We start from the raw sequence: 24,103 nt of genomic DNA on the forward strand, positions 1-24,103 counted from the left end.
TTCATGATCCAGCATATTAAAGAAAACCCCCCGCGCGCTAGCTTTGTCGGCATGAGTCCATGACTCACCTAGCGCGGGAGTTTTGAGTTTTGACTTCACAAAATGAAAAAAAGGAACACATCGAGCACACAGCCTAGCCAGCCACATGCACAGGATCTAGGCTCAAGTCAAGGAATCATTCTGCTTGCGGCTTCGAAGACATATTCATTAGTCCGCTGTTCATCATGGTCCTTGTTGGCATTTCATTTACTCTTTCTGTTTGTTCCTAGCCTCTGAGCCCACTCGCCATTATGGCCACTGAGTCAAACGAGACAAGCCCGCTGCTATGAAGAGGCCGCCGGAATGATAGGCACTGCCAGTACCAAACCCGCTCACACTGAGTCATAGACAGGCAGGGCTGCTCTAATGTTATAATTTATTTATAAACTATTATTTTGTGCTACTCGTTCCTTCTTTGCTAGCTACTACTAGTACTCGTCCTGCTAGCTGAACTTCGCAGTGCTGTCTCTTATCTTTCTCTTTCCGTCTCTCTCTCGTCTGCACAAGCAATGGCTTCCTCTCGTAGCTCTGTACAGCACATTTCCCAGTTCGCAGCGCGAAAAGAGCAAGAATGGCGAGAAGCGAACGAGCAGCGGCTCACTGCCCTGCAGCTGGCAATGAAGGAGGCAGAAGAAGAGCTAGGGCGAGAGCGCGCGCGCTTCCAGCAGCTAGAGGACGACTTCAAGTTCAACCTGCAGGTCGTGCAGGAGCGCGACGCCGAGCTGGAGCGCTACGACAGCGTCTTCAGTCAGATTAGCGTGCACCTGAGCGGCAAGGACAGCGAAGTCAGCGAGCTACGAATATCGGTCGACGAGCTGTCGCAGAAGCTGCAGCACGCTCGCGACGGAGAGCATAGAGCTCAGCAGGAGTACGCGGCGCGGCTACAGGGCGTGCAGCAGGACGCAGAGCTGCTGCGCGTAGAGAAAGACAAACAGCTACGCGACGAGCGTGAACAGTTCGAAGCCAGCAAGCGAGACTACCAGCTACTGCTAACTAAACTGGAGGAGGATTCTGCCCAGAAAAACAGGAACATAAGCAGTGCGTTCGAAGAGGCTCTCGGGCAGCGAGAGCACGAGTTTCAGCTCAGCCAGGACGAGTTATCGTCCACGCTTCATAGTCGCGAGCTGCAACTCCGCAGCGTGTCTGGCGAGCTGGAGAAGTGCAAGCAATCGCTAAAGAAATGCCAGGATGAGTGTCGGAAAGTGGAAGAGGCTAGCAAGCAAAATGGGAAGCTTGTGCAGGAGATGCGCTGGACGAGCGAGAGCCAAGACACAACGCAAAAAGCAAGGTCAGTATTAAAAAAGGGGGGGGGGGAAGTATACCCTAAAATCCAAATTTCACTACTCTTAGTCTTCAGGGTGCCAAGTCGAATGGTCTTGGTCCGAAGAAGCTGAGACGCTCCCTACGTCCCAGATTGCCCAATCGAACGTGCCACTTCCACTGAAACCGGGCAGGCGAAACAGTTAGCCCGTAACTATTTTTTTTCCATTTTCCTGTCTTGCCATGCAAAATGCAACGTCCGCCGGGGGGAAACCCTACCAGCCATGTGTGCCTTTACGAACCCTTTGTTACTGACTGTCGACTGCATTTTCGTTGAATAGCATGAAAAACACAAAATCAAAAAATAGAGTAGGGAGCGCCACTTTTTTTTACAGGAGGGCGCTGCTGAATCGCCCCCTAACCGCCTTTTGCTAGAACCTTGAGTTCATCATATTTTGTGTATTCTTCTGCAGGATATCAGAGCTGGAGACTGAGTTGCTGGAGTCTCGGCAGGAGGCATCGGTTCTGAGGCGAAACGGCGAAGAGAGGTGAGGCATTTTTCGGGTCAAGTAGCAGAAATACTTCCCATTAGGCATCGGCGGCTAATGCTAGCATTATAACTAGCATTATATGGGTGTTTTGAAGAAGTAGCAGTGCTCGGCATTAGGTGGCATGTTTTTGGCTGGAGAAAGCATTATAAGTTCTATTTTGGTACAATACAAGACTTTTTAGTTTTTACACGTCTTTTCACATGATCCTAGGCTAGCCCTAGGCTTGTACAGACTGTGACGCTTCGGATTTCATCTGCCAGGACTGTACAATGATGTATAGTACTGACTACAGTCTAGTACAGACTAGCGGTAGTGTACTCGAACTGTACACAGTCTAGTACTATAGTACTGACTACAGTCTAGTACAGGCTAGCGGTAGTGTACTCGAACTGTACACAGTCTAGTACCGTGTATGTGTGGGTATCTCCTGTGTCCGTTTTGTGCTCGCGTATGCACTTTGACCTGGCGCAAACAGGTTTCTCGAGATCTCGGTACGGTGTGCATGTGCTCTTTCGGCGCAGAGCAGAGAGCTGCACAAACTACAAAGCTCAAAAGAAAACGGCTCTCTTGCATCTGTTGAGTGTCGTGTTGTCGCGTTGGATGTTTACCTAGCTGCTGCTGTTTTGCAGCGACCATGGACAGTGACTATGAAGATACAATGGAGTTAAGTGATGACTCTGATGAGGAAACAGAGGAAGAGGAATGTGAGCTGCCCAAAGCAAAGGATGCAGCAATATCCCGGCCCAGGTCATTTGAACGGTCTTCCAAACCAAAAAAAACAGAACAAGAGTGCGAGGAGGGGCATCTACGACGGTGTCTCGCGTCAACTCCGCCAAACAGATTGAAGAGTTCCCAGGGGAGCACTTGTGTATATCAGCCGGACAGCTGTTCTGTGACGCTTGTCACACTGTTGTGATGCCAAAGAAGAGCATCGTAAAGGGCCACATTTCAACGGATCGCCATCGTCGAGCCAAGGATCAAAGGAAAAAGGCGGCTGCTCACCAGGCAACTTTGACAACTTCCTGGAAGAAGTACCAGGAAAAGCACGAGGAGAAGTTGAAGGGCACCGGCCTCAGTACGGCTATGGATGACTCCACCATCATGAGACGCACGAACGTTGTGGAAGCGATGTTGAAGGCTGGCATAGCACTAGCGAAGGTGGACTACCTTCGACCCCTTCTAGAGGCCAACAACGCCAAGTTGACGTTCAGCACCCATCTGGCGCAAATTATACCTTTCTTGTTGGAAACAGAGAAAGCTAAACTGAAGGAAGAAGTGAAGATGGCCCAGCACATTGCTGTCATTTTTGACGGAACAACATACCTTGGAGAGGCCTTTGCCATTCTAGTGCGTTTCCTGGATGACGACTGGCGAGTGCAGCAACGTTTAGTGCGTTTGCATGTGCTGGCTAAGTCCATGACTGGTTTGGAGCTAGCACGCGAGCTTGCAACTTGCCTCAGCACAACTTTCCAACTGGCAGATGGCAAACTTGTTGCATTTGTTCGAGATGGAGCAGCAGTGAACGGTGTTGCTGTGGACCAGGTGAAGAACCTCTTCTTTCCCAGAGCTATGGACGTCCTTTGCGCCTCCCATGCCCTGGACAATGTTGGCCGCCGCTTTGCAACACCTGTCCTGGCTGAGTTCGCAACCTGGTGGGTGAGCCTATTTGCAAAGAGCCCAGCGGCACGACTGGCCTGGAAAACGAGAACCGGTGTATCACCGAAGTCACACAGTAACACCAGATGGTGGAGTCTTTATGAAGTCCTGGCGCAGGTCCTACGCTACTTTGGAGATGTGGAGCCATTCTTGACAAACTGTGAGTGGAGTCTGTTTCGGGGTAAACAAGTTAGTTGTCTACGATAGGATTATATTCTCACTTGGCCATTGTAGGCAAATCAAGAACCACGACATCTAAAGGATGCTGCATGAAAGTAGGCAGCTGCGAGATGCGTATCTCGCGCATGCTCTTGCATGGCTACGTAATGCATTACATCATAATACAACATCCCCTTCGTCATAAAGAAGTTTAACAACCTACATAACATACCGTACGTATATGATGGCGTGTTCACAATATAGAACATAACATCCAACAATAGCTCTATGTACAAGGTAACAATCATGAATGGCACACGACGGCGTGCTAACAATACAGAGACATAGTATCCAACAATAGCTCTATGTACAATATAACAATGGCACCTCAGCTACTGTGACATAAGCGAACAGGTCCATGAGGCCTCTCTGGCCCTACACATCCAGGATTGACCTGGGTGCGACTGCGCGGCCAGACCGTGTTCGATACAGCTGGGTGGCAGGTTCAGCAGGCTGGCTGACGTCACACGGTGACGGCGGCTGAGACTGGCTAACGTCGCTCCACGGCGACGGCACGTCACTCGGCGGCTGAGGGCCTGCGAGACTGGCATCCGGCGGGAAGTGGACCCGCCTCTCTCTGAGGTGGGTACGGTTGCGCCGCACTTCTGTCCCATGGTCAGGCTGCACCATGTATGACCGTGGCCCGTTGACAGACTGGGTTACGATACCAGGTTCCCACAGGTGCGTGGTCGGGCTGCGGATGCCGACGTGCTGACCAGGAACTAGGGGGCGGAGAGACTGCGCTCGCTGGTCATGGTGTACTTTCTGCTGGTCCTGCCGTTCCTCGAGCTTCTGTCGGATGGCCTCGTCCCGAGTGTCGCGCTGGTGTTTGCGAGGCAGGTTGTCCTGTACCTGACGACCGAACAGCATCTCGGCCGGCGACGGTAAGCCCTGGCACACTGGGGTGGCGCGAATGCACAGCAGTGCTAAGTGCGGGTCGGTCCCGCTCTCCCTTGCCTTCTCGAGAGCTCTCTTAGCGATCTTGACTTGCGATTCGATAAACCCGTTACTCTGCGGGTGATGTGGCGACGACGTACTGTGGCGGAATCCATATTCGGCAGCAAACTCCGCGAACAGATGGCTGCTGTATTGCGGCCCGTTGTCCGACTTCAGCACGGCTGGGATGCCGTGCTCACCGAAAATCTCCTTGAGGTGCTGGATGATGGCCCTGCTGGTCGCTTGTCCGGCAGGCAGCTTCCGGGTGATAAAGTACTTGGAGTAGTAGTCGGCGGCAATGAGGTATTCTGACCCGCCGAGGTAGAACAGGTCCGTGCCTAAGGTGTGCCATGCCCTTGGCGGAATATCGGGCTGCATCAGTGGTTCCTTGGCTTGACTGCTCTGGTGGCGCTGGCACGTCGTGCAAGATGAGACAGTTGCTTCGATATCCTTGTTGATGTCCTTCCAAAAGACGGACGTTCTGGCTCGCAGCTTGGTCTTCTCTATGCCTTGGTGGCTGGCGTGCAGCTTGCTGAGGATTTCCCCCCTCATTGGCGGGGGAATCAGGACGCGACTGCTCTTCAGGATGAGACCGTCCTCGGTGCTCATCTCGTCGCGGAAATTCCAGTACGGGAGCAGAATTGCCGGCACCGCGCTCCTCTCTGATGGCCAGCCACTGAAGATCATCTCCTTCAGTGCTGACATCTCGGCGTCTTTAGCCGACTCCTCGCGAATCCTCGTCATCGCTGCATCGCTGAATTGCGGGAACACGGCGTGTACACTGACGTCGAGGTCCTCAATTGGCTCTGTTTCCTCTGGCGACAGTCGGGATAGCGCGTCTGCGATCGGAATGTCCTTTCCGGGGCGGTACTTGATGGTCATGTCGTACGGCTGCAGCTTCAGCAGCATGCGCTGTAGACGCGGCGGGGCTGCGCGGAGGTGCTTGAGCTTGATTGACTCCAGCGGCTTGTGGTCGGATTCTACTGTGAATGACTGACCGAATAGGTAGGTGTGGAATCTTTCACACCCGTATACGACAGCTAAGAGCTCACGCTCAATATTGGCGTAGCGAGACTCCGTCTCGGTAAGCTTCTTGCTGGCGAATGCAACAGGCTTGTCGTCCTGCAGCAGAGTGGCGCCGAGACCTTTCATGGAAGCGTCGACTTGTAGTGTCGTTGCCTTGCCTGGGTCAAAGTAACTGAGCGTTACTTCTGTCGAAATGGCGGCCTTGACCTTGTCGAAGGTGCGCTGGTGGCTGTCTGTCCAGGCGAACGGTGTATCTGGCTTGGTCAGCTCACGCAGGTGCGCGGTCAGTGTGCTGGCATTCGGTATGAACGGGCTCATGTACGTGACTAGCCCGAGGAACGTCTGGAGCTCGTCCTCGTTCTCGGGGTGCTCCATCTGCTTCAGCGCTGAGACCTTCTTCGGGTCGGGCTGTATTCCGTCAGCGCTGCAGATGATGCCGAAGAACTTGATCTTGTCCTCTTTGATGCGGCATTTGTCTGGGTTCAACTTGAGACCAGATTGTTCGCAGCGAACCATCATCTGGTGCATGTTGAAATCATGGTCCTCGTCTGACGTCCCGTATGTGACGATGTCGTCTGCGATGCCGGTGACGCCTGAGCACCCTTCGAACGTCTGGTCGATCCTTGCTTGGAAGACATCTTGCGACATCTTGAGGCCGAATGGCATGCGAAGGAATCTGTAGCGCCCGAATGGTGTGTTGAAGGTGGTGAGGTAACTGGATTCGTCGTCGAGCTCCACATTCCAGTACCCACATTTGACGTCGACGATCGAGAACACTTTGGCACCTCTCAACTTCGGGGTGATCTCTTCAATGGTGGAGACCACGTGGTGCTCTCGCAGGATGGCGTGATTGAGGTCCTTGGGGTCTAGGCACAGGCGTAGCTTGCCATTGTCTTTGAGGCGGAACACGAGGCTGTTCACCCATGCTGTTGGTTCGCCTTCCTGGATCTTGGTGATGATGCCGTTCTGGATCATGTCCTCCAGCTCCGTCTTGATCTCGTCTCTCAGTGCGATGGCGTGGAGGTGGCGTGGAGGGTGTACAACCGGGACGACGTTGGGGTCCACTGTGATGTGGTACTTGCCTGGGAATTTCCCAATGCCATCGAAGCACTTCGGGTATTGCTTCATCAGGTCGTCCTTGTCTCGGATGCTCGCTGGCTTCTCCTGGACAGCGCAGTTCAGCGTGACTAACTGCAGGGCTGTCGCTGTCGGGAGGCCGATGATAGCAGTGCCAGGGCAGTCCGTGATGTAGAAGTCAGCGAGTTGACTCTTGCCATCGTAAGAGCACGGGATAGGACGGGTTCCGCATTGCTTTATCTTGGATCCGCCGTACGCTGTGAGGGTGGTACTTGACGGCTTCACGGACTTCGGCTTTGGGTATCCGTTTGGTCCGACGTGCTGGGGAAACATTTGGCAGAACACTCTCAGCGGCAATATATTGCCCTGGGCGCCCGTATCCACCTTGGCTCTCAAGGTGGCCGGTCTGTTGGTGTTGTCCAGGCTGACATTGAGGGTCGCAAACACCTCTCGCTCTAGTGGCGGTTGGTGACGCTCGACGCTGTCGATGATGACGGCGTCGAAATGCAGTGCGTCAAAGCGTCTCCGTGGGCTGGGGCTCCTCTGGGGGTAGCGCTCCCGCGGGCTGGGGCTCCTCTGGCGCCAGCGTCCGCGTTGCTGGCCCCTTCCATGTGCCTCGTCTCTCCCCTGCGAACGGCATACGTTTGCCCAGTGATTCGCCTTCCCGCATTTGTTGCAGGTGGAGCCGTGCGCTGGGCACTTGCTTGGGTGGTGGGTTCGTCCACATTTGCCGCAGTCTGCGTGTCCCACAGATTTGGAAATGGCGTGAACCGTTTCAGGTAGACGGCTGCTGCTGGTGGCGGTGGACAGCTGCTCCATGTGGCGCTGTGTTGCTTCATAAGTACGGGCCTTGTCAAGCGCTTCGTCCAGAGTCAAATCACTACCACCCTCCAGCAGGCGTTCTTGCACTTTCGAGTGCTTCGTCCCCACGATTAGCTGCTCTATCAGGCGATCGTTAGTCTCCTGAGCGTCCCTGAACTTGCACTTGGACGTCTTCTTCTTACACCTCGCAAAGAAATCATCTACAGACTCGTCGGGTTGCTGGCGGTATTTCTGAAGCTCAAACCGAGCCAGTCGTGCATTTACCCGTGGCTGCAAATGCTTATTAAATTTCTTGAAGACGGCAGCTACTTTGGATTTGTCGCTTGCATTATCCCACTCGAAACTATTGAAAGCATCAACACCAGTTCTCCCGATCCATAGCATGACATAGGCGACCTTTTCCTTGTCGGACTTGTCGGAAAAGGGCCCTTGGAAAACTAGAAGGCAGTATTGTTGGAACCGCTCGAATTCATCAGGTAAATCTGCGGCTTGCCAATCCATCGACGGCGGGGTAAATCCGGCTGCTTCTGCCATTTTACCTCTTGCACCGGTGGCGCTACTGCGACAATTCTAGGGCGTTTATTTAGTTTACTTCTGACACCATGTTTCGGGGTAAACAAGTTAGTTGTCTACGATAGGATTATATTCTCACTTGGCCATTGTAGGCAAATCAAGAACCACGACATCTAAAGGATGCTGCATGAAAGTAGGCAGCTGCGAGATGCGTATCTCGCGCATGCTCTTGCATGGCTACGTAATGCATTACATCATAATACAACAGAGTCCAGCAGCACACAGGCACTGTCTAGCTATCCTGCACAGCGAGACTGCAGAAAACAGTGCCGATTTGTTCCAAGTTGAGCTTGCCGTCACAATTGATGCAGGTGAGCCATTCGTAAAGAAAACATACATCCTGGAGGGGGATGGACCACTCAGCACCAATGCCTACCAGCACTTGCAAGAAGTTGCTACAGCAGCTCGAGATGCTTACTACCCCAATGTTGCTGCTGTGGTGAAGAAGATCGCACATGACAACCGACAGCTACAGAAGGAGCTGACAGCTCATGCCACAGCTTGTGTTCAGCCAGCCATATGCTACTTCCTGCGCAAGTTTAACCACGTCGAGTCTCCTCTTCATGCTGTTGTGGCAATGTACAAAGCAGCACGCCTTGCATGCCCCAAGCACGTTGCGAGGACCAATCCTGCACCAGCTGAGGTCGATACCCTACGTGTACTCCCGGTGTTAGATGACGATCAGCTCATCAACGACTTGAAGCTGGAGCTTGCGCCCTACAAGGTTGCTGCTGCAGAAGCTGACATCGCTAATGACGACGATTTGGCCTGGTGGAGAGAGCACGCTGAACTTTCGCAGTGGAGCAAGGCTGCCAAAGTTCTTTTGACGGTGCCACCGTCTTCCGCTTCGGCTGAACGAGTCTTCTCCCTTTTACAAGCAGCCATGACGTCACAGCAAGAGCGCACCCTGGAGGATCATATTGAACTACAGCTGATGCTACAGTACAACCGCGGTCGCATGAGTTTGGAACTGTGAGTGGTTCTGGTATGCAGTGGCTATATTACTCCACCATGTACTTTGCTAGGTCATTCATGATGGCTGCTGCACTTCTGGCAATTGGACTGTCTTCCTTATCAGCTGCCATGCTGCTCTTGCGTTCTACATTCTTCTTTTTGGACATGCAGCAGGTACATGTAAGATGTATCTGTCTAGTGTGGTCATGCATATACAACTACACTGCCTTATCTCAGTATGAGCCAATTGTGGATACATTTCTTTTCCATGTGCATATTTGCCCAAGATAGCTCGAAAATGTACATATCACTCTAGCATTATAGTGTAAATGGAGCATTATAACAGGCATTATGCCGTGAAATATCGAGCACTGCCAAAAGCATTATACTGTGAAAAAACGAGCATTAGCCGCCGATGCCTACTTCCCATAGCTATGCGAAAGACGTTACTTGAGTAACGTCTGGCGCTAGCCAGGGTCCACACAGCTTTAATTCCCGTAGCTATGCAGAAGACGTTACTTCAGTAACGTCTGGCGCTAGCCAGGGTCCACACAGCTTTAATTTGGTGTTTGTGTGTTTGTTTGTTTGTTTGTGTCACGCCTGGCGCTATCCCGTATCTGTCCCGTATCGTACCGTACCGTACCAGCCAAGACAGCTGGCCACAATATTTTGGTTTGTTTGTGCCATCGGCATGCCTGGCGCTATCCCATACTTGTCCCGTACCATCAAGAGTACGGTACGATCAAAAGAATGAGTATATAATTATGCGAAGTGTATCGGGGGAATGCATTCAGTGCAGTAAAATTTTGTGTGGATTTGTGTGCGAGGCCGAGATCCCACTAGCAGGCTGGCTGGGCCGCCTGTCGACCAGCCCGGGAATCGCATGTAGGCCGATAGCATAATAATTATAACGTATAGATGTATAGCAGGGAGTCGTATTATGTAAACGACTCCCTGCTATATAGGGAGATTTTCTGGAAAGAAGTACGAAGTAGGGAGACGAGTAAATGCAACTAGAATGGACGTTAGTTGCCGAATAGGTGACAGGAAGCGTCAACAAAAACATACTTTGGAAGAGAGATCCCGTCGTACCCAAAATACTCCTGACCGGGCGAGTCGGCGACGGTCACAGGAAACGTCGGAAGAGAGATCCCGTCGACTCCAGAACGTCCGTGATCGGCAGAGTCAGCGCCGGTCACAGGAAACGTCGGAAGAGATTCCGTCGACTCCAGAACATTCGTGATCGGCAGAGTCAGCGCTGGTCACAAGAAACGGCAGGACAGACATCCCGTCGACTCCAGAACGCCCGTGATCGGCAGAAACGAGACAGGTACGGGATAGCGCCAGGCATACCGATGGCACAAACAAACCAAAATATTGTGGCCAGCTGTTTGTGGGCAGCTGTCTTTGATGGTACGGTACGGGACAAATACGGGATAGCGCCTGGCGTGACACAAAAAAAGATAAAAAATTAAAAAGTTAACACCAAATATTAATCCCGTAGCTATGCAACAGACGTTACATCAGTATCGTTTGGCGCTAGCCAGGGTCCACACAGCTTTGACACGTTACATGCTTTCATTTCGCTCTGCAAAGAGCACTTGGGGTTCCCTGTAAAAAGACGGGAACGTCTTTAGGGATTTCCCTAACAAAATAATAAATGGCAATAAATAAGATAAATTCTGCACTCATAACAACAGCAAAAATGAAGAAAGTCAAGTTCCATAACGTTTTCTTGTGACTGTCATCAGTGGAACGCCGTCACATAAAAATGTAATAACTAAAACACACACTTATATACATGTAGCTAATATGGTTTCAGGTAGAAATACAGCAGCTAACAAGTACAAAAAGCGAAGTTTGCACCTTTGCAATGTGTGAATATAGTGTATGTGAGAAAGGTAGTGGCAGATGAATGTGATACTGTGTGAATGAATGAATTTATCTTATTTATTGCCATTTTACGACTATTGTCTCCTCGTCGACTGTTTAAAATAATAAATACTACTACTACTACTACTACTACTACTACTATGCATGATGAGCAAGCTAAAAAGCATAGCGTAGGGCCCTGAGCTTCCAAGCTCTCTCGTTCGGTAATTGTTTGTTGTGTCGCCGGGCATGCCTGGCGCTATCCCGTACGTGTCCCGTACCGTACCATCAAAGACAGCTGGCCACATTATTCAAAAGGGGCTTTCAACTGCAAGATCATAACGAGAAGCAATTTGGAAGAATGTGTATGTATGCGAAGTGTATCGGGGGAATGCATGCAGGACGATAGTGCGGGTTCTAATTTATGTTATGTCTTGAAAAAATTGGAGAAGTGAAAAAATATAACATCGCTATGCTTTTTTGCCTAGTCACAGTGTCGCACTATCGTTCGAATGTTTTTGGGTATGCTGCTAGTGGTCCGGGAATGTAAGGATCGGGTAGACTGAAGTGTTTTAATGGGCGTGGTTGTTGTATAAATGGAATGCTGAGATCATTAACAGAGGACTATGAGGAAGAGCAGAATGACAGGGGTGACAGTGTTGAAGCTCTGAGCAAATGGCGTCGGCAGGAGTGCCTACACGGAGTAGAAGATGGGAGAAGAGAGGTCCGGCCGCCTCGAGAGTCGCCGGGCTTGCGAAAGGCTACGGTGCTAGCAAGAAACAACAGAGCAAATAATCCCGTCGTTTGGAGACTCGCCAACTTCGTGAAAAGATGCGTCGACAGCAAGAGACTGCTGGACAGGCATCTTGTCGGCAGGAGAAAAGACGTGATCATGCCCGAACTTGTTCGGTATGCGGTAACTGTGATCCGCAGGCATAGTATATTGGGCCGTCATCTGTGCAATCTATGCCGCTATGCAAAATACGTTACTTTATCAGCTACATCATTGTGTTGCAAAAACGTTTCCATCGGTTCGAATAAAATTCATGATGAGCTAGGCAAAAATGCATAGCGTAGGGCCCTGAGCTTTAAAGCTCTCATAATTTGGTGCCAAAAATTAATATTGCACCAAACAATATAAACTGCCGCAGCATATCCTATCTATTCAGCAAGTCTGAAGATAGGCATGGATAGAGAATATAGGTCACTGAGGTGTGTGTGTGTGTGTCTGTGCGCGTGCATGTGTGCGGGCATGTGTGTGTGTCTGTGTCTGTGTGCAGGCATGTGCGCGTTTGTGTGATGTGTTCTTTAAGGGGTTTGTTTTGTTTTCTGTATTTCTTGTATCGCGGCTTTTCATGAAGGTCTCAGCAACTTCAAGAAACACTCCAGGAGTTGAAAAGAAGTCAAGAGGCCACAAGGGAGGTATGTGAAGCATGGGGGGGGGGGGGTTACATTTCTTTCTTGGCCGTCATTTGGTTTTTACACCGTCACATAAATGGTAGCTGGGAAACTTGGATGTAGCGGATTTGATCATTTCGGGAAAAGAAGTCAAGAGGCCACAAGGGAGGTATGTGAAGCATGGCGGGGGGGGGGGGGGGGGGGGGGGGGAGGTACATTTCTTTCTTGGCCGTCATTTCGTTTTTACACACATAAAATGGTAGCTGGGAAACTTGTATGTAGCGGATTTGATTTTCGGGGACCCCTTTAGGAGCTCCATCAGCGCCTTGATCCTTGAGAAGGGGGTAGCATTGTAAGACAGGGGGTGCGGAAACGTCTGACATCCACCACCAGGTCTGGAGCCAGGGACCCTCACTTATGCAGCGATGCTCCACCACAAAGCCATGGTGTCCAACAGAGACCGTTCAGTTTTCTTCAGTTTAAAATACTGTAAAATACACTGAATTTTGGCGCTGCAAACTTTCGGCATTTCACGAGCTTACGTGTAGATAGAAATGTAATTTAAACTTCACTTCTCAACTCCAAAAACGGTCTCTTCACTGCGATTCAAACCAAAATTAAAATTAACATTTAAAAATACACCAAATTTTCGGGCCTGGCCGATCAATGATCAAATACGGAATTACCCTGATGATGGGCCATCATCAGGGTAATTCCCCCCTCATCAGGGTAATTCCCCCATCATCAGGGTAATTCCCCCCTCATCAGGGTAATTCCCCCATCATCAGGGTAATTCCCCCATCATCAGGGTAATTCCCCCATCATCAGGGTAATTCCCCCCTCATCAGGGTAATTCCCCCCTCATCAGGGTAATTCCCCCCTCATCAGGGTAATTCCCCCCTCATCAGGGTAATTCCCCATCATCAGGGTAATTCCCCCATCATCAGGGTAATTCCCCCATCATCAGGGTAATTCCCCCATCATCAGGGTAATTCCCCCATCATCAGGGTAATTCCCCCATCATCAGGGTAATTCCCCCCTCATCAGGGTAATTCCCCCCTCATCAGGGTAATTCCCCCCTCATCAGGGTAATTCCCCCCATCGTCAGGGTAATTCCCCCATCGTCAGGGTAATTCCCCCATCGTCAGGGTAATTCCCCCATCGTCAGGGTAATTCCCCCATCGTCAGGGTAATTCCCCCATCGTCAGGGTAATTCCCCCATCGTCAGGGTAATTCCCCCATCGTCAGGGTAATTCCCCCATCGTCAGGGTAATTCCCCCATCGTCAGGGTAATTCCCCCATCGTCAGGGTAATTCCCCCATCGTCAGGGTAATTCCCCCATCGTCAGGGTAATTCCCCCATCGTCAGGGTAATTCCCCCATCGTCAGGGTAATTCCCCCATCGTCAGGGTAATTCCCCCATCGTCAGGGTAATTCCCCCATCGTCAGGGTAATTCCCCCATCGTCAGGGTAATTCCCCCATCGTCAGGGTAATTCCCCCATCGTCAGGGTAATTCCCCCATCGTCAGGGTAATTCCCCCATCGTCAGGGTAATTCCCCCATCGTCAGGGTAATTCCCCCATCGTCAGGGTAATTCCCCCATCGTCAGGGTAATTCCCGCATCGTCAGGGTAATTCCCGCATCATCAGGGTAATTCCCGCATCATCAGGGTAATTCCCGCATCATCAGGGTAATTATCCTGATGATGGGCCAGGCCCGAAAATTTGGTGTAATGTTTTGATTTTAATTCCCGTAGCTATGCAGAAGACGTTACTTCAGTAACGTCTGGCGCTAGCCAGGGTCCACACAGCTTTAATTCCCGTAGTTATGCAGAAGACGTTACTTCAGTAACGTACTTCAGTAACGTCTGGCGCTAGCCAGGGTCCACACAGCTTTAATTTGGTATTTGTTTGTTTGTGTGTTTGTTTGTTTGTTTGTGTCACGCCTGGCGCTATCCGTATCTGACGGCAAAAAAGCATAGGATGTTATAAATTTTTCAATTCTCCTATTTTTTTCAGGCATATCCTGGGATTCGAACCCGCACTATCGCCCTACATGCATTCCCCCATACACTTCGCATTCATACCCATTCTTCCAAGTTGCTTCACGTTATTATCTTGCGTTTGAAAGCCCTATTTGAATATTGCGGGCAGCTGTATGTGGCCAGCTGTGTTTGATGGTACGGTACGGGAGACGGTGTCGTATTACCCTCGATCGTACCTGTCCCGTACCTATCCCCTACCGTACCGTGCCATCAAAGACGGCTGGCCACAATGCATATTCAAATAGGGCTTTCAAATGCAAGATCACAATGTGAAACAACTTGGAAGAATTAGTATGTATGCGAAGTGTATCGGGGGATGCATGCAGGGCGCGCGATAGTGCGGGTTCGAATCCCAGGTTGTTAAAAAAAAAGGAATTTTTTAAAGAATTTATAACATCCCTATGCTTTTTTTTGTCTAGGTCATCAAGGCAAAAAAGCATAGCGTAGGGCCCTGAGCTTCCAAGCTCTCTCGTTTTGGTTTGAATCGCAGCGAAGAGACCGTTTTTTTGGAGTTGAGAAGTTAAGTTTAAATGTGTATGTGGCTGCGTAGGAGTTTGCGGACAATTAGAAAAGAAATGTAATTAACGCAATAAATAGAGAAAGCTGCGCACTCAGTACAAACACCATCAGCAAATCTTGTTTTCATGTAGAATTAATAGTTCCATAAACGTTTTCGTGGCCATCTCTTGGGAAGGATTACTGGCAAATCAAAATTAATTCAAAACTCAATATAAATACGCACAATGCAAGTAGTAACTAAGACCATACTGATTTAGCGCAAGCAATGAGAGCTGAAAGAAAGTTATATCAATCAGCGATATCAGGTGACAAAAAATGAGATAAATTCACAACCAGAAAGTAACCATGCAGTCAAAAAAGAAGTGAAAACTACTGATCTAAATTCACAAACGATTTCAGTGCAAACAAATTCTTTTTCACTCACATAGCAACCGGGTTGTACATGGGGTAGTGGTCTACCAGAATGTACTCACGATCCCGCACGACGAACCTGGGGACCACCAAAGGGAGTTGATGGGACAAATGACTCGCAAATCTATCGACAGTATGGGGGTCCCACTTCTTATCAAAATAAACAAACAATACGGCCGAAATAGCCCAGTCATCCATGTCTAGAATCCGTGAGAGATAGTCAGCCGTGGTATTTTCACCCCGGGGGATCCACTGTGCAAACAGTTCAATGTGTTCGCGTTGACAGAAACGAAAATTGTCAACAGCTTCTTGGTGCAGCGTTGGGTTACGGCTACCGTTACACAAAATGGACACCACGTTCTGGTTGTCGGTATTAAGACAAATTGCATGGCCAGACAAACGCGACACTAACGAGATTAGGGCAAAGCGGGCAGCAAGCAGTTCCCTCAATGTGGAGCTGGTGTGTGCGGCTGACATGGTCCAGGGCCACTCGCCCCTTGCAATTTCAACCCCGTTCATCAGGCTGAAACCACCCCACCCGGAGTCACTAGCATCCGTGAATACAAAACACAAAAAATAGCCATAACGAATAATACGTAAAACAAAATCTGAGGCACCAATATTTTCCCAAAATGCAATGCAGTGTAATAACCGCCCATGAACGTTATTGTCACAAGCACTTATCTCGTCAGACTCCAGCGGGTCTGGGCACTCATGCTCCGTCCATTCGTGGACGAGCTCCTGCAGTGGGCTGTGGTTGCTGAGTCCAGTGTGGTTGGCGACTACTGCCTCGGCCGAACTGGGGGCAATGCCTGCTGACGTGACCCAACTGTTGGCAGTTCCAGCAACGTGGGCCGCTTCCAGGGGTTCGGCCACCGTTGGCAAACGGTCCGTGGCCCGATGGCCTCCGCTCAAATTGGGAGTTGTTGCCGAAACTGGGGGCACGAAAATTCCTGCTTGGGTATGGCCTCTCAGTTTCAGGTTGGAAGCGCTCCCTGGGCTGCAGTTGCTTGAGTCGACGAGCAGTGGAGGCCGCGTCCGCGATCCGTTTGTCGTCAGCGAGGCTGTCACCCACGCTGCCCTCCTCATAAACTCTCACAGTCTCCCAGTCGAACGAATCTGCTATTTTCAGGTGCTTCTGCCTTTTGCAGATTTCGTGCTTACCCTGCGTCAGGAGTTCCTTGGCCTCGGGTGCGGAGTCCGGGAGCACCGATATGGCGGCATCCACCTTTTGCAACACAGTTTCATTGGTGGCGAACTGGGCCTGCAGCCCTGGTGACTTGAGTTTCGGCTTTGGGGCCTGGTTTATTTGGCTTGTTAGGGACTGCGCTGCTTTGAGTTTTGCCACCTCAGCGCGGGCCGCCGTGGCCTCCTCCTGCACTCCCTTGATTTGTGATGACAGGTCGGTAAATGCGGAGGCGAACCACGACGGCATCTCCTCACCTGCCGAGCTTGGTGTTGGTGGAGCAGGTGAGGTGGCGGAGGTGGCGGCTGGGCGGCGGCTGGCGGTCCTGGCAGGCTCAGGATGAGCTACAGGAGCCGTGGTTCCTTGGCTACGAGTAGACGGCATAATTTATTCTCCGGACGTCAAAAAACTCCACGCTCTACGAGGAATACAAGACCACGATGGCAGGTGGGGGAGAGTTGCGCAGTGGAAGAGCAGCAGAGCACGACAGAAAAATGGTGAGTGAAAAATAAGTTTTTTACACTCTTTCGCGACGCTCAGCCGTGAAAAAACAACACTTTTCTGCCTGCACAAGATCGGTTTGGTGGTAAAGATGTAGATGGACTCCGATACACGCAAATATCTTTGGCTACGTGAACGAGACCAAACGGAAAAACAACCATCAGTATAACTAGAGCGACAATCACTATTCTGAACAGAATGGTTAGCAACAGAAGATTCATACATCCTAACAGCACTACCAGAGCCTGTGCATGCTTTGGAGTTACGTGATAATGAAACCGACCTGTTAGTCCTTGCCTTTCTTGCCGTTCCTGAAGAGGTTGATGTTGATGATGATACTGAAGACACGTCCGTTAATGACATTGCCTGTTGCGTTGATGATGAACGTGACGATGATGTTGTCACTGCCGGTGTCAATGATGCACCCACTGGCAATTTTGAAGCTCTTTTTGACTTCAAGTTCTTGTGGCTGTTGATGATGAGGAGGAGGAGGATGCTGACAATGACGATAGTGATTCTGCCAATTTCGTCCTGGAGCGAGTCACTGGTCCACTCCTTCGGGAGAGTGAACCGTTTTCATCAAATGGAGTGAATGAGGGAATGAGGGAATGGGGCGAGGGATGAGAGCGCACGGACGACTAGTGTTGAGTCACGACTGGCAGCTGTTCGGCTGGTTAGTCACCCAGCGCTCCGTCAACGAGGGCATGGAGCTGATGCAAGCGCGTGGCCGAGGTGGCGCTGACTGGTTGGCAGCGGTTAGCCGAGCTAGACGACGTGCACGGCCTCAATAACGGAACTGCCACCCCAACACCGGCAACGCAGCGGCTGCAGAATGTTGAAGTTTGCCTTGTACATCCTGCCATTGTGTCATGCAAGTGATGTACATACATGTCTTTTTCCTGGTTAGAGTTCTACACGGGTCTTCTTTTTCTGGTTTGGGCTAAGGTCGGTCTTCCTTTCCTGGAATGAGCTCTAAACCATTCTTCCTGTTCTGGTTTGGGCTCAAGGTTGGTCTTCCTTTTCTGGAATGAGCTGTAGGCCGTTCTTCCTTTCCTGTTTTAAGTTCTGGGCAGGTTTCCCTCAACGGTGCAGGCTTCGGTTCCCTTTTTGGGAACACACACACACTGTGGAGTACGCCACATTTTTGGTTTTTCCACTGCTTTACTCCCCCCCCCCCACACACACACGCACAGTATGACACACATGCACACGCATGCACATGCACACACACACACACACACGTACACTCACACACGTACACACACACATATTAACTACAACACACAGCAGCTTGCGGTTAGGAGGGTGCTGGCCAGCGAAGTGAGAGGCTACAGAGAGAGCAGGATCTTGGCGGAGCCAAGAGGATAGTCACGTCCGAGGGACGAAGACCGAGAGCCCTGAGTAGCCGGAAATGAGCATGGCCAACACCCCCTTATTTACTTTATCAAAGTAAATGAGAGATGAGAAATAAGAGGTGGGTGGGTGAAACACAATGATCTGACAAGAGAGAGATCCACACACAGAACGGATCGAAATATAAAACTAAAACACTACGAGCAAGCAAGAATGATCGTCGCACAGAACGGATCGATAATATATAGCAGAGCAAACTCTAGCAAGACATGCAACGATGCATGCCACCCACGTTGAGCTACAAGCAAGCATCATCATAACGCCGCCACACGCTTTCCACATCGGAGGCGAGCGACACGCATGAACGCCCAAACTCTGGCATGACACGTTGAGTGCCCACGACGCATGCCGCCCACGTTGAGCGTCGCGCATGAATTTCATGTCGCGTTGAGTGTCACGTTGTATGACACATAGAATACCACGACGCATAGAGTACCATGTGAGCATGCACCAAGGCGTGTGACCGACATGGATACCGTGATGTACAGCGCACATGACTGTAACCAGCAGCAACGCATGAGCATGCAGTAAAGCGCCAGCAATCATAGCAGCATAGTTTGAGTGGTAGCACGAAGCAGCCGCGTGCACCCATTAATCTGCATTATTACTATAATGCTACTGTAACTACAGATACACAGTGTCACACAGCTACCCTTACAGGTCACACTGCCGTCGACCCAAGCACGAGCACTGTTAATTTCTATTTCTATCTTTGTCTGTGTTTCTTTTTGTCTGCTTGTGTGTGTGTGTGTGTGTGTGTCATCTCCCCCCCCCCCCCCCCCCCTCTCTCTCTCTCCATCCACATTCTAAGGCCCACAGTCAGGAGTGTCACAAATACCAATCGGCAATCGCACAGCACCGTGCCGAGATAGAGAACAGCCGTGCAGAGTGCCGGAGACTGCAATGGTGCAGTGAAGAGACTGGCAGGCAACGTGCTGAGGATGTCTGCAGGTAATGAGTGCCAATTGCTGTGTCAAAATCTCTTCATGTCCACACTTTGCGAGCTCCGACATGCAGATCGGTAACCGCACACGAGCAATATGCGCCAAGTAATTCCTGTATCGAATCTGTGTGTGTGTATGTGTGTATGTGTGTATGTGTGTACATGTGTGTGTGTATGCAGGTTACAGCGAGATTTGGAGGAGGTGCGCGCCGAGGCTGACCAGCTGCGTAGCACAGCGTCGCAAGACTGTGCTGCACGCGACGTGGAGACCAGAACCCTGCGTGAGCAAGTCAAGCTGGCCAGACAGCGGCAGGAGCAACACGACAAAGAACTAGAGAAGTATGAGCGATAGCTTTCTAACAGAAGAGGGGATACTGATTGTGTACTGATAAGCGCTCTATTCAGTTGCTATTCTCTGGGGATTTGTATGCAAAATGTCACTAAAAGCGCCATGTCGTTCTTATAAAAGCACGGATCATCGGACCGCGATTGGCCCATATGTTATAGTCTTGTGGACGCTGAATCGACTGGTTTTGGTCCGAAAAGGCTGCGATGTTGCGTGCGGCCCTTATTTTCAATCGAACATGGCTGGACGAGCGGTCACGTGCTCGTGCGTACACCAGTCACCTGGTCGCCGTGCCTGCAGGGCCGTGCAGGCTAACAGCATGTTTGAGCGAGTTTCTATCACTCGAGTTGACCTTTGCACCTTTGAGTTGAACCTTGGTGTGAAAATTGTCGCCTGCTGGCGTGGTGACCAGGTGACTGGTGTACGCAGGGGCACGTGACCGCTTGTTCCGCCATGTTCGATTGGGAATAAGGGCCGAACGCTACCGAATATCCCCGATTATAGGTCGCACCTTTTTACACTAAACATCAAGGGTGAAAATGGGGGTGCGACTTACAATCGAGCATGACTTACTACTGAAGTCAATAATTATATCAAAACAATATTGCTCAAACCTGGAAAAGGGGGATGCGACTTATAATCGAGTGCGACCTATAATCGGGGAAATACGGTACATCGCAGCCTTTTTGGACCAAAACCAGTCGACTCAGCGTCCAAAAGACTACAACATATGGGCCAATCGCGGTCATCCGCGCTTTTATAAGAACGAAATGGCGCTTTTAGTGACATTTTGCATACAAATCCCCATCTAGTAGGGCGCAGTCATCCAGTTTCGGTGGAAGTGCGCGAGTTCGATTTGGAATAAAGGAGGAAGGGAGCGACTCAGCTTCCTTTGACCAAGACCATTCGACCCGGCACCCCGAAGACTACAACTGGTGAACATTTGAGTTTAGGCTTAACTTCCTCTTTAATCCGTGCGCTCAGGTGCCGAACTGTTCTACCAACATTCCGGGTAGCACAACGCCGTCATTCAAAGTTGTATACAAGATGACTGAAGTGGTGGGTTGGTAGAATGTTCTTCAGCACCGTGAACGCACACATTGTTGTGTAGACGGGTGTGAAGTACACTGCATAGTAGGTTTGTATTACAACTAAACGGACTTCACGGCGCAAATTGATAGAATTTTAGATTTTCTTCTCCGGTGGAATTTACCGGCTTGTTTCTCCGACTTCCTCACGCAGAAACAACAAGAGTTCAGCCATCCGCAAGGCAAGAAGAAAACACTTGCTGACTTCTGATTGGCTGAGGGCGGTTGCTTATGGCTGAACTCTTGTTGTTTCTGCGTGAGGAAGGAGAAACAAGCCGGTAAATTCTACCGGAGAAGAAAATCTAAAATTAGACTCATTTCCTTTCCATGGTAAACATAAAAATACCTGACATCGAGTAGGTCCGATCATTACTTCTTTAGGTGTTGGAGTTGTTGACAAATACTTGACCAAAATACGGTCCGGGTAGCCATTCTTAGTAAACACCGAGCGGAGAAATTCAAGCTCATCCGCAAGTTTACTAGGGGAGCAAATGCGCTTTGCTCGGTCGGCGAGGTTCAGGACTAAGTTTACTTGGTACTGCGAGGAGCAATACGAGTCGAATGCGATATACTGTCCAGTGAACGTGGGTTTTCGATAACCAGAAGTCACAGTTCCGCAGTCAGTCTTCTCGACAAGTGTGTCAAGAATTTATTGGACTGCTCATGTTCACAAGTGAACCGTATGGAAGGATGGAGACTAAACATGTCGAGAAAGACTTCACTATCATGCTTCAGGGATGAATTTATCCTGTATCGCATCGCAGTTTGCGATGCAAAATCGATCTACTGCTACTCAAAAGTCACCGTGACTAGCAGGAAATTGCGATACATACAAGCTGTCCATGCCTAGCCTGCGCTGTCAAGTTACATGCATGCAGTGTATGTGGTGCAGGTACTCTCAATCTGCGTGCACATGGAGGCTTCAGTCGGGTTTTTTGCAAATGGGCTTTCAGGCATCACTATCAAGAAGGACAATGTGGTAAACACCCAACCTTCAAAGAATAATGCTAATCAAAATCAAACTGACTGCTACACAATTGTGATTTCGTATAGCAGAAACTGCTATGCAAAAATTTGACACTAAATTCATCCCTGTGCTTGGTGTTGAAATATGTACGAGTCATCAACAAAAAAACATAGAGATCTGGCCACATCGATGCATCAACTTTGGCTTCACAAAAGCCAACGAAAATATTTGTCAGTACAGGACCGAGCGGGGAACCTATAGCGGCAACGTCCGTCTGCTTGTACATAATGTTGTTGAATGAGAACTCGACACCCGTGGTGTCATCACGGGTTTGGGAACCGTGAACGAACTGCCTCTAGGCTCCTCGCCACGCCACACAACACAGGACTTGTGCAAATTGTTAGAGTACTTTTCTTCTACTTCATTTCAGTAGGCGACTGGGGAACTCATAAAGAAGAACCAACACTGACAACGAACGACTGACGACTGACACTGAGACAAGACGAGACAACAGAATATATTATAGTGAAGGCGTACAACGGGGACAAGACGAGCAAGTGTGTACCAACGGGGACAGAAGACGGTGCAGCCGCATGTACGCAGGAGTCGAAAACAGCGCAGCAGCATGTACCACGACTCAGCAGCATGTACAACAAAGAGACACAAAAGCAGCCACATGTACGACAAAGAGCTACACGTGCAACCGCATGTACACGAAGAGACACAAGCGCAGCCACATGTACAACACTATCCCCCATCAAAAAAAAGACATCCACTCCTGTGGATGGAAGCAATCAAAACAATATTAGAAGAAAGACAGGAGAAAAAGAAATCAAATGTGAACACAATACAGAGGAGAATAGAAAAAAACATGCAGGGCCAAAACAGTAAGAGACGTAACTCCGGACAAAAAGCCAAGGCACAAATGTGTGAAAAGAAAACAGACCGGGCCCACCCATAGAGGGAACCGCCATACTTTCAGGCGTGGGCCGCCAGGAAGTAACCACGTTGCCCTGGTACGAAGCCAAGGCAAACCGATGGCACTGCGAAGACCGCGGCAGCTGAACCGGGTGACCAGGCATCTGGAATCACAGGAGTTGTCCGGAAAACCATCACGCAGCAAACCATCACGCAGCCGATGGGGCTACGAAAGCTCACAGAGACAGAAAGACACACACAGAAAGAAACACGGACTGACGCAAACATCTCAGCCATCGCCGAAAATCAGAAAAGCACACGAAGGAAGGGAAGAACAGCCAGGAAGAACACGTCGACTGAAACAGGAGCAATTAATCAGTGAGGACACCATTGAGGACACACAAACAAATCGGTTACCAATACGCAAAAGATAATGAAGAAAAACCACAGGGCGCTACCCTGAAAACCCACAGGTCTCTAACCTGAAAAAACCCACAGGGATTGAACCTGAAAAAACCACAGGGATTGAACCTGAAAAACACGGAACTACATCCGCTTCGCAAAACCAAAAAACCTAAGAAAAAACTGTCAGGGACCGACTGGGGCGCGCAAGGGCCAACCAGCAACACGCGGAAACCATAACACCCGCAAGGCAAACCGATACAACAAAACACAGGATCCCTGCAGACCACCAGGCAGACCGTGGCTCACCATGATCAGACGCCCACCCAAACGAACTAGAGAGACCTACATGCCGAAACACAATTATTACAAAACCATACGCTCACAAAAAAAATTCAACCTGGATCCGAAACGAGAATCCTACATGAAGTTCACACCTCCCACCAAACCGGAAGCCACCAGCTTTCCGACTGGGTGCACAGTGCATGACCGAGCCTGACAACGCTCTGCACGGAACATGGAGAAACTAGTACTAGTACTACTACTAGCACTAGTGAAACGGTAGAAACACGAAACAAAACAATGGATCGACTACAAACGAGGCAGCACCTCGAGAACGTTCAGGTGGACATCCAAACAAATCACGCGACACAGTCACAATATCGGAGCAGTCCGGCGGCAACTCGGTCTCCGTGACAAGCACAAGTGCACAACACAAGACGAGATCAAAGCTACCCATGCTGAATTCACGACGAGCAAGCAAAAACAAGTTCCAGATTCGAACGCGTAGCACACGAACAGAAGTTTGAAATTTTCATACACACAACCGTACAGTACAGGGTAGTCGATCTACTAGTCAGAGCGACACAGGAACAACGAACACAACAGGGCGAACTTACAACGAGCAGCTAGACTCGTTGTACTCAGTCGGTAGAGCATGAGACTCTTAATCTCAGGGTCGTGGGTTCGAGCCCCACGTTGGG

The 24,103-nt window shown here is 50.1% G+C and overlaps 1 protein-coding gene across 1 annotated transcript in view; it reads left to right on the plus strand.

Moving 5' to 3' along the window:
- Positions 1 to 163: 163 nt before the first annotated feature.
- LOC135824579 (coiled-coil domain-containing protein 57-like) overlaps positions 164 to 24,103 on the plus strand; it is a 39,632-nt gene continuing 15,692 nt past the window's right edge. Inside the window, exons 1-5 of the mRNA XM_065337312.1 lie at positions 164 to 1,327; positions 1,773 to 1,847; positions 12,347 to 12,407; positions 19,268 to 19,407; positions 19,580 to 19,738. Coding sequence (XP_065193384.1) covers positions 549 to 1,327; positions 1,773 to 1,847; positions 12,347 to 12,407; positions 19,268 to 19,407; positions 19,580 to 19,738 — 1,214 coding nt within the window. The 5' untranslated portion in view covers positions 164 to 548. The remainder of the gene's footprint in view (positions 1,328 to 1,772; positions 1,848 to 12,346; positions 12,408 to 19,267; positions 19,408 to 19,579; positions 19,739 to 24,103) is intronic.

Source organism: Sycon ciliatum, chromosome 9 (assembly GCF_964019385.1).
Source record: "Sycon ciliatum chromosome 9, ocSycCili1.1, whole genome shotgun sequence".
In the NCBI taxonomy this organism is placed as follows: Eukaryota; Metazoa; Porifera; class Calcarea; order Leucosolenida; family Sycettidae; genus Sycon; species Sycon ciliatum.